General features: G+C 40.4%; 1 protein-coding gene across 1 annotated transcript; it reads right to left on the bottom strand.

Annotated features, from left to right (window-relative positions):
* Nucleotides 1–7,082: 7,082 nt before the first annotated feature.
* LOC122700444 (olfactory receptor 18-like) lies at nt 7,083–11,329 on the bottom strand. The gene is made up of 3 exons (XM_043913349.1): nt 11,295–11,329; nt 10,833–10,977; nt 7,083–8,117 (listed from the first exon to the last, which is right to left on the bottom strand). Exons 1-3 carry the CDS (start codon nt 11,327–11,329, stop codon nt 7,083–7,085), a joined length of 1,215 nt encoding a protein of 404 aa, XP_043769284.1.
* Between the last annotated feature and the right edge of the window lie 493 nt (nt 11,330–11,822).

Genomic DNA, 11,822 nt, shown 5'->3' with positions numbered 1-11,822 from the left:
ATAGCTTTGACACTTTTGAAAAAGAAGAGAAATTGAAAGAAAGGAAACAAATAAATGGGCATGCAACACTGTGTCCATATTTTCAGTCAGTTCAGTTCAGTTGCTCAGTCATGTCTGACTCTTTGCAACCCCATGAATCACAGCACACCAGGCCTCCCTGTCCATCACCAACTCCTGGAGTCTACTCAAATTCATGTCCAGGGAGTTGGTGATGCCATCCAGCCATCTCATCCTCTGTCGTCCCCTTCTCCTCCTGCCTCCAATCCCTCCCAGCATCAGGGTCTTTTCCAATGAGTCAGCTCTTCGCTTGAGTTGGCCAAAGTATTGGAGTTTCAGCTTCAGCATCTGTCCTTCCAATGAACATCCATAACTGATCTCCTTTAGGATGGACTGGTTGGATCTTCTTGCAGTCCAAGGGACTCTCAAGGGTCTTCTCCAACACCACAATTCAAAAGCATCAATTCTTTGGCACTCAGCTTTCTTCACAGTCCAACCCTCTCATCCATACATGACTACTGGAAAAACCATAGCCTTGACTAGATGGACCTTTATTGGCAAAGTAATGTCTCTGCTTTTTAATATGCTGTCTGGGTTGGTCATAACTTTCCTTCCAAGGAGTAAGCATCTTTTAATTTCATGGCTGCAATCACCATATTTTGGATTCTAGCAATTCACAAACAAAATACTTAAATTTGATCCAAAAGTCTGTACTTTATGTCTGTGTCTCCTTTGCTGACCATCATGTAGAATCATCAGTACCATCTTTCTAAATTTCATATATATGCATTAATATACAATATTTGTCCTTCTCTTGCTTTAACTCTGTATGATAGGTTCCAGGTTCATCAATGTCATTAGAACTGACCCAAATGTGTAAGGTGAGTCAAATCAAAACAGAGCTAGCTGGGCATTCAAGCAGAAAGATTTATTATAGGAAGAAAGAAAGTGACTGGCTTTAGAGAGAAACCAGTGCTCTCCCTTTACAGCCAACACGTCTTACACCCTATCGATAGGAAATTTTGCCCTGAAGGAAGGGGGCCTTAGTTTATCTTTAGCATGGAGCTGGGATCTTGTGTTCATGTAGTCAGAGGGATCTTACGGTCGGGTGGTCACGTAGTCTTGAGAAACTTGCACCAGCACGGAAAAACAGGGTGTCACCAGGGCAGTGTGGCCACTGTGACTTCATCCTTTGTTTGCCAGATCACCACAATGGGCCACTTTTAACCAATACACTATGAGCCCCTTGTGGACCCTAACAATGTGTCCCATTTTATAGTTGAGTATTGGGGTCATAGGCCCTGGTACCTTCAGGAATATTTCTGAGTGTCTCATATCCAGTTTTTTTGTTTGTTCATCTTTGTTTTCATACTATTTTTCCCCCCACTGGTTTCTATGTTACCTTTTTCATTACACTGGCCTGAATAATGTTAGGAGAGTAAGGAAGTTTTGTAATGACAATCTGTGATCACAGAAATGGGCTTCTCTGGTGGCTCAGATGGTGAAGAATCCACCTGAAATGTGGGAGACGTGAATTCGATCCCCGGGTCAGGAAGATCTCCTGGAGAAGAGCATGGCTACCTACTCCAGTATTCTTGCCTGGAGAATCCCCAAGGACAAAGGAGCCTGGCGGGCTGCAGTTCATGGGGTTGTAAAGAGTTGGACACGACTGAGTGACTAAGCACAAGCATTCAATGAACTATATTGAATAAGAAATAGACTTTCCCACGTGTAATGAAAATATCTCCTGCCATATCAATAAATAAGAAATGTCACAGCCATCAGTGATTTTGGGCCCCCAAATGTTAATGTTGTTGTTTAGTCTCTAAATTGTGTCCGACTGTTTGCAACCTCATGGAGTATAGCTTGCCAGGCTCCTCTGTCCATGGGATTTCCTAGGCAAGAATACTGGAGTGGGTTGCCATTTCCTTCTTCAGGGGATCTTCCTGACTCAGCGATTGAACCCATTCTTCTGTGGCTCCTGCACTGGCAGGTGAATTCTTTACCATTGAGCCACCTGGGATGCCAAAAAGAGACTTCCCGACCAGGAATCGAACCCAGACTGTGGTGGTGAAAGTGCCAAATCCTAGCCACTAGACCACCAGGTAACCTCACAAATGTGAATGAAGGCTCCAAAAACTGTGATACACCACTTCCCACAGTGATTGCTGAGGAGCTGGGAGGGGTACTGTGCTGTGCTTAGTCACTCAGTCCATCTAGCCACAAAGGTCCGTCTAGTCAAAACTATGGTTTTTCCATTAGTCATGTTGGATGTGAGAGTTGGGCCATAAAGAAAGCTGTGTACTGAAGAATCGATGCTTTTGAACTGCAGTATTAGGAAGGACTCTTGAGAGTCCCTTGGATTGCAAGGAGATCCAACTAGTCAATCCTAAAGGAAATCAGTCCTGAATATTCCTTGGAAGGACTGATACTGAAGCTGAAACTCCAATACTTTGGCCACCTGATGCAAAGAAGAACTGACTCATTGGAAAAGACCCTGATGCTGGGAAAGATTGAAGGCAGGAGGAGAAGGAGACGACAGAGGATGAGATGGTTGGATGGCATCACCGACTCGATGGACATGAGTTTGAGCAAGCTCTGGGTGTTGGTAATGGACAGGGAAGTCTGGTGTGCTGCAGTCCATGAGGTTGCAAAGTGTCATAAAAGACTGTGTGACTGAACTGAACTGATTGCATAGTCATGCATTTTGCAGTTCAGATTTGAATCTAAGTTTGATAATATTTCTTATACAAGAGAAAAATGCCACTTGAAGCTATTATTAAAATAAAATCAGACAGGCATCAAGGATTTTTTTCAAATTGTACTTAATAAAACAGGATGCAGTTGACAGCAATGATTTTTGCATTGAAACCAATATGCTCTGCTGCTTTACTTAGTTGCTCAGTTATGTCCGACCCTTTGGGACTCCATGAATTGCAGCCCACCAGGCTCCTATTCCATGGGATTCTCCAGGCAAGAAAACTGGAGTGGGTTACCATGCTCTTCTCCAGGGGATCTTCCCAACCCAGGGATCGAACACAGGTCTCTCACATTGCAGGCGGGTTCTTTTATCATCTGAGCCACCAGGAAAGCCCTGATACAAACATAAGCTATTACTAATATTAATTAGTAAAATTGATTATGAAACTGATTGTTAGAACTTGAACAACAATTCCCACTCACATATTATACACAAATTCCCATTTGTATAATACAGAGAGAGGTCCAAGAATTTTCATAGGACTTTTGTAAGCAGAAACTGATATGAATAAAAATATAACATATATAATGTAAGCTAAATATTTAATATATATACTGTATTAAAGTATATATTATTGTATTTAAAATACATATGAAAGATATATTTTAAATTTATCCAATTTATAATAATTTTTATAAAGGTAAATTTATGAACTGATGAAAATGTTGTCTTTTCTTATGTAATAATGTGTGTCAGGAAAATGTTTGAAGTAGTTGAATGTTCTTTGCAAAGAGACTTGACCATAATATTGTGGTAAACAAGTTTATTTCAGGGGCAATATGGATAGTATTCTGTTTAGAGAAAATTTTACAAAAGCTAGTTATGGATACATAAATGAATACTGATATTATGAAAACACTAACAAGGAAACATACCCATCAACTCCATGACACTGGTTACTTTTGGGGACTTGTATGCTGAGGAAAGAGATGGAGCTGAGGTACCAAGAGAAGTTAAATTTTATTGTTAATGTTTCAAATCTCCATGAATATGAGATCTGAATCAAATATTATTAAATATTTGTATTTTAAAAATAAGTAGGGGTTATTGAAGATAGCATTAATTCATAATACTAAGGAAGCTTTTACTAAGTATTGGGCAATGTTCTTTGGCAGTGTTTATCAAGCCCAGCTTCACATTAGGGTGGCCAGTTAACTCACATGTAGATCCTGAAATTGGTTCTAGGCTGAGCCTGGGGTAACTGAGTATTTTTAAAAAGGCACACATAAATTTGGGGAAGGAAAAGGCAACCCACTCCAGTGTCCTTGCCTGGAAAATCCCATGGACTGAGGAGCCTAGCAGGCTACAGTCCATGGGGTTGCAAATAGTGGGAGCTGGCTTAGTGACTGAACAACAACAAAAGCAACACATAAATTATTGACCAACAGGAACTGAAAACCACTTGTTTAAGAAGTATAAATGATTTTTAAGACTTTCTTTCAATAATCCTATTAGGAAGATTCAATTATTATCAGAAGTTTAGAGATCAGGAAATAGCCCAGAGGTGTTTACATTATACTATTTAGAATTTTTTCTCAGTTAAATCAGAATGTGACCTGCTAAAATAATAAAGCTGAGTTACTTTCAGGCATCAGAGTGAAAGAATTGTGATTCCTTTACCAGGAAGGGTTTGCATGAAAATCTGTTAACTCGATCTAAGAAGGCTGTGTCTTGACCTCGTTGTGGGACCTTCTCTGGTGCTGAACTCTTCATCTGTAAACAGGTGGGTTTATGATCAGGAGAACCAGACCATCAGGTATATGAAAAGGCACACAACAGGAGTTAATATTGCAAACGCAAGTCCATAGCTAACTCAAAGTTCAACTCACATCTCTTTGGATGACTTTTTAAAGAAAAAAACTTAAAAGAAAACAAATGTTGGGAGGATGTAGAAGTGAGGGAACAACTTGTACCTGATCAGTGAGCATGAATACTGGTACAGCCATTATAGAAAACAGAACGGAGGTTCCTTAAAAATTAAAAACTGAAACTAATTGAAATAGATCTACCATAGGCTCCAGCAACCCTACTTCAAGGTAGATGCCAACGAGATATATCAGAACCTCAAAGAGATATGTTCGTTTCCTTGTCATTGTGCTGTCATTTGAAACAGTGAAAATACAGCTAAGTGTCTATTGATAGATGAATAAATAAAAAAAACCAGCTAATAATTCTGGTTGTTTTCTTAAAATCTGCTAAGAGAGGTCTACTTAACTGTTTCTATACACACAAATAGGAACTCTTGTGAGGTGACAGGTATGCTAATTAACTTGACTGTAATCATCCCCAAGGTCCCTCTGTATTAAATCATCACTTTGTACACCTTTAGAAAACCTTCATGTGGCACAACTCAAATATATGCAGTTTTGTCAATCACTTGAGTAAACTGATGAAATGACAATGAAGTTGTATTGTTCTGCCAGCACAGAATAAAACCCAAAAATAGTATATTGGTTTCTCACATCAGACATTTAACTGAGACAGTAGTGAAACAAACAATCCTATGTATAAATAAAAAACTTAAAGAAGGATTAAAAATTTTTAAATTTTATCTTATCTTTTAAATATGAATTTATTTATTTTAATTGGAAGCTAATTACTTTACAATATTGTAGTGGTTTTGCCATACATTGACATGAATCCGCCACGGGTGTATGTGTGTTCCCCATCCTGAACCCCCCTCCCACCTCCCTCCCCATCCCATCCCTCTGGGTCATTCCAGTGCACCAACCCCAAGCACCCTGTATCATGCATCGAACCTGGACTGGTGATTTGTTTCACATATGATAATATACATGTTTCAATGCCATTCTCCCAAATCATCCCACCCTTGCCCTCTCCCACAGAGTCCAAAAGACTGTTCTATACATCTGTGTCTCTTGCTGTCTCACCTATGGCCACCTTATCTTCAACAAAGGAGGCAAGAATATACAATGAAGAAAAGGCAATCTCTTTAACAAGTGGTGCTAGGAAAACTGGTCAACCACTTGTAAAAGAATGAAACTAGAGCACTTTCTAACACCATACACAAAAATAAACTCAAAATGGATTGAATATCTAAACGTAAGACCAGAAACTAAAAACTCCTAGAGGAAGACATAGGCAAAACACTCTCCGACATAAATCACAGCAGGATCCTCCATGACCCACCTCCCAGAGTACTGGAAATAAAAGCAAAAATAAACAAATGGGACCTAATGAAACTTAAAAGATTTTGCACAACAAAGGAAACTATAAGCAAGGTGAAAAGACAGGGGTCAGAAATTTTAAACTTCCCAGATGATTTACAAAAAAAGCCAAGGTTGAGAAGCAGTGACAGGTATCCTCACACAAACTGCATGCAGAGATGTGAAAAATAGCATTTACTATGGAAAATACACAGGCTTCCCTGGTGGCTCAGATGGTAAAGAATCCATCTGCAGTACAGGAGACCTGGGTTCAATCCCTGTGTTGGGAAGATTCCCTGGAGGAGGGCATGGCAACCCACTCCAGTATTCTTGCCTGGAAAATCCCCATGGACAGAGGAGTCTGGTGGGCTATAGTATACTCTTTGGGGTCCCAAAGAGACAGATGCAAATGAAGCAACTAGGCACATACACATAGAAATTACATAAGGGCTGTGGAAGAATTGTAACCTTTCAATGTATTAAAAGATAAATTTTTAAAGATTTTATTTTTATTAGCCACTATACCACAATACACTAGGTAATTACAAAGTTGAGAACTAAAACCTGAAGAACAATGTAAAAAGATATGAAAGCTAATTTTTACTTGCTTACGACTCTTTGACATATACACTTTTTCCTTTTTTCCTTAGAGGATAATTGCTTTACAATATTGTGTTGGCTTCTGCCATTCATCAACATGAATCAGCCATAAGTATACATATGTCCCCTCCCTCTGGAGCCCCCGTCCCATCTCCCATCCCATTCCACCCCTCTAGGTTGTCACAGAGCACTGGGTTGAGCTCCCTGTGTCACATAGCAAATTCTCACTTGCTATTTATTTTACATATGGTAATATATAAATGGAAGGGAATTATTTATATTTTGAGGATGCTTGAGCTACCAATTATAAACTGTAAAATCTCTGTAGATATAACAATATTCAGTCAAAAATTGAATATGACGTATAAAGGACAATAGAACTCTCAAATGGTCAGATAAGGACCTAAAAAATGAGTAATAATTAAGCTGCTAAGGAAGAGAAGTGAAGCCATAAGGGCTACAGAAATGATGTCCTGAGAGAGGTGGAATTTTTAGGTCTAGATGTTAATCTTGCTACATTTTTTAACCTTATACACTCCAAATGCATGGCACAGGTACTAAGATATTATTTTGCTGAGCAGCTTCCACATGGCCCTTTTGATGTCTCTGTTCCTAAGACTGTAGATGAAGGGGTTCAGCATGGGGGTGACCACAGTGTACACCACTGATGCTGTCACATCCTTCCTGGGAGATTGTGAGATGGCTGAGATGAGGTACACCCCAAGGCCTGTTCCATAAAATAAGCAAACAACTGCAAGGTGGGAGCCACAAGTGGAGAAGGCTTTATATTTCCCACCTGTTGAGGGGATTCTCAGAATGGAAGAAAGAATTTTATAATAAGAGAAAAAGATTCCTGATAAAGGGAGAAAACCAAAGATGGTACCAACAAAATACATGACTACGTTATTGGTGACAGTGTCAGAACAGGCCAGGTCAAGGAGCAGAGAAGGGTCACAGAAGAAATTAGAAATGTACACATCCTTGAAGCAGGTGAGTTGTAACACAATCAAATTGTGCACCTGGGACTCCAAAAGGCTAACCAAAAAAGACACCAAAACTAAGAAGCCACAGAGGTGTGTGTTCATGATGGCCATGTAATGCAGTGGATGACAGACGGCCACAAACCGGTCATAGGCCATAGCAGTCAGAAGAGTACAATCCATGCCTCCAAAAAGGATAAAAATAGACATTTGAGTCAGGCAGCCTTCACAGGAGATAATTCTGCTGTGAGTTTGGATGTTCACAATCATCTTGGGGACTGTGGTGGAGATGAAACCAATGTCAGCCAAGGAGAGGTTGGAGAGGAAGAAGTACATGGGGGTGTGGAGGTGGGGGTCAGAGGTGATGGCCTGGATGATGAGCAGGTTTCCCAGCACAGTGACCAAGTACATGGACAGAAACAGGATACAGAGCAAAGGCTGCAGTTCTGGATCATCTGATAGGCCCAGGAGGAAGAATTCTGAGACACTGGTTAGATTCTGTGTTATATTCTGTGGTTGTATGTATCTTGGACACCTTTGAAGAAGAAAAGAGTTTGGAAGAAAGATAATGAGAAAATGGCATGTACCACTGTATCCATTGAAAAATTCAGACTTAAATTGAAGAAAGGGAAATTGAAGTAGAGAAAGTAGGGAAGTAGGGAAAACCATGAGGCCATTTAAGTATGCCCTAAATAAAATCCCTTATGATTATAAAGTGAAAGGGACAAATAGATTCAAGGGATTAGATCTGACAGAGTGCCTGAAGAACTATGGATGGAGGTTTGTAACATTGTAGAGGAGGCAGTGATCAAAAGCATTCCCAAGAAAAAGAAATGCAAAAAGGCATATGGTTGCCTGAGGAGGCCTTGCAAATAGCTGAAAAAAGTAGAGACACAAAAGGCAAAGGAAATAAGGAATAAACAGCCATCTGAATGCAGAATTCCAAAGAATAGCAAGGAGAGATAAGAAAGCCTTCCTACGTGAACAATGCAAAGAAATAGGGGAAAACAATAGAATGGGAAAGACAAGAGATCTCTTCAGAAGGATTGTAGATGCCAAAGGAATATTTCATGCAAAGGTGGGCATAGTAAAGGACAGAAACTGTATGGACATAACAGAAGCAGAAGATATTAAGAAGAGGAGGCAAGAATACACAGAAGAGCTGTACAAAAAACGTCTTAATGACCCAAATGACCACGATGGTGCAGTCATTCAACTAGAGCCAGACATTCTGGTATGTGAAGTCAAATGGGCCTCAAGAAGTATTACTCTGAAAAAGTTAGTGAAGGTATTTAAATTCTAACTTAGCTATTTCAAATCCTAAAAGATGATGCTGTTAAAGTGCTACAATCAATATGCCAGCAAATTTGGAAAACTCAGCCACAGGACTGAAAAGGTCAGTTTTCATTCTAATCCCAAAGAAATGTTAAAAGCATTAGTTGCTCAGTCGTGTCCAACTCTTAGTGACCCCATGAACTGTAGCCTGCCAGGCTCCTCTGTCCTTGGCCTTCTCCGGACAAGAGTACTGGTGTGGGCTACAATTCCCTTCTCTAGGGATCTTCCCAACCCAGGGATAAAACCTGAGTCTCATGCATTGTAGGCAGTTTCTTTACCATCTGAGCCATCAGGGAAATGTAATCCCAAAGAAGGGAAATGCCAAAGAACGTTCAAACTACCACACAAGTGCACTCATTTCACAGGCTAGCAAGGCAATGCTCAAAATCTTTCAAGCTAGGCTTCAATAGTACGTGAACCGAGAACTTGTAGATGTACAAGCTGGATTTATTATTATTATTATTTTTAATATTTTTAATTTTTAATATAAATTTATTTATTTTAATTGGAGACTAATTGCTTTACAATACTGTATTGTGTTTTGCCATACATTGGCATGAATCCACCACAGGTGTACATGTGTTCCCCATCCTGAACCCCTCTCCCACCTTCCTCCCCATCCCATCCCTCTGGGTCATCCTAGTGCACCAGTCCTGAGCACCCTGTATCATGCATTGAACCTGGACTGGCGATTAGAAAAGAGGAACCAGAGATCAAATTGTCAATGTCTGTTGGAATGTAGAAAAAGCAAGGGGATACCAAAAAACATCTACTTCTGCTTCATTGACTATGCTAAAGCCTTTGACTATGTGGATCACAGCAAACTGGAAAATTCTTAGAGATGGGAATACCAGATCACCTTAGTTGCCTCCTGGGAAACCTGTATGCAGGTCAGGAAGCAACAGTTAGAACCAGATATGGAACAATGGACTGGTTCCAAATTGGGAAAGGAGTACGTCAAAGCTGTATATTGTCACCCTGCTTATTTAACTTACATTCACCATGAACATCATGCAAAATGCGGGGCTGGATGAAGCACAAGCTAGAATTAAGATTGTCAACAGAAATATCAATAACCTCAGAATACAGATGACACCACCCTAAACGCAGAAAGTGAAGGCTAACTGAAAAGCATCTTGATGAAAGTGAAAGAGGAGAGTAAAAAAGCTGGCTTAAAACTCAACATACAAAAACTAAGATCACTGCATCTGGTCCTGTTGCTTCATGGCAAATGAATGGGAGAACAACGGAAACAGTGACAGATTTTATTTTCTTGGGCTCTAAAATCATTGTGGACAGTGACTGCACCATGAAATTAAAAGATGCTTGCTCCTCAGAAGGAAAGATATGATAAATCTAGACAGCATATTAAAAAGAAGAGACATTGCTTTGCTAACAAGGGTCCATATAGTCAAAGCTGTGGTTTTTCCAGTAGTAATGTATGGACGTGAGAATTGGACCATCAAGAAGGCAGAGTGCCAAAGAATTGATGGTTTTGAACTGTGGTGTTGGAGAAGACTCTTGAGAGTCCCTTGGACAGACAACAAGGAGATCAAACCAGTCAATCCTAAAGGAAATCAGTCCTTAATAGTCCTCAATAGTCATTAGTCAATAGTCATTGATGCTGAAGCTGAAGTGCCAATACTTTGGCCACCTGATTTAAATAGCTGACTTATTAGAAACACACTGATGCTGGGAAAGATTGAAACCAGGAGGAGAAGGGGACAACAGAGGATGGACAGATGGTTGGACAATCTGTGCAGAGATGGCTGGATGGCATCACCTACACAAGGGACATGAATTTGAGCAAGCTCTTGGAGATGGTGAAGGACAGGGAAGGCTGGCATGCTGCAGTCCATGGGGTCAAAAAGAATCCAACACAACTGATATACTGAACAAGAATCAATTCATTTCCGTCTCTATATCCCAACTGTCATGAACAAATCATGCTCCCAAACTCCCTTCACTTTCACTGTCTCCTTTAGCACTTACTGGGCTGGGCTGCATCTCTGCTGGAGCATGACCAAGAAGCACAGACTCACTGTCCCTCTCCTGCCTGGTGTGTGATGAAGTCTTAGGGTCCCTCCTCAGGATGGGCAGGAAGACAGACTCAGCCTGGACCTTCTGATGCAGGTTCCTACAAAGGATGGGGACATAAGTGTGGAGCCAGAGTACTAGAACAGGCAAATTAATGAGCTGGAGGCCCTGGCTAATTGTTTACAATGGTATGACCTTAGGGCTCAATGCTCACAGATCACAATTAGCCAGTTGGTCCATGTTGTCCCAAACTCTGGGGACTTGTTAATATTAATGGAAAAGGAAAAGGAGAAAAGTGAATGCCCTGGGAAGGGTCTGGGTCCCTTTTCGTCTCAGGAGGAAATTCTACATACTCTTGCTTCTTACCTCCAAGATGCAGGATCTTAATATAATTTCAGAACTTTTTTCTCAACTTACCACTCAATGTGTAATTTTGACATGTTGAAATCCATTGTATCAATCATGAAATCTATGGAGCATGAGGTCTAGACCAATGATGTGATACACTTTCCATTTTCAGAGCTAATAATTGTCTCTAAAGAAAACGTATTTTCATCTCTTTACCTCAGCTCACAGTCAGTGGGAGGAAACACACAACAGAATTAAAACCAGGAGCTGGAAACAGTGAGAGCATCTCAGATCCTGCCCACCACACAGGCATCATCCTCTATAAGGAATTTGTGCTCCAAATCCTTCAATGGTCATGTCTTGTCCATCTGCTTTGCTGTATATTCCGATTCACTGCACCAACATGATCTCAACAAAAAAAATCCCTGGAAACAAACTAGAAATTGGTAGGCTTTCCTCTCCACTGGGTACTTCTGCAGGCCTAACTTGACAGCTTCCAGTTATGCTGTCTCACGTAGACCCCTGGTTTGATACACTAGGAGAGTCCCTCCATCAGCATCAGGACAACCTGCAGTTGTTGCATTAACAGATATAACA

The sequence above is a fragment of the Cervus elaphus genome, chromosome 9, assembly GCF_910594005.1.
Source record: "Cervus elaphus chromosome 9, mCerEla1.1, whole genome shotgun sequence".
NCBI lineage: Eukaryota > Metazoa > Chordata > Mammalia > Artiodactyla > Cervidae > Cervus > Cervus elaphus.
This window is presented reverse-complemented; position numbering and strand designations above follow the sequence as displayed.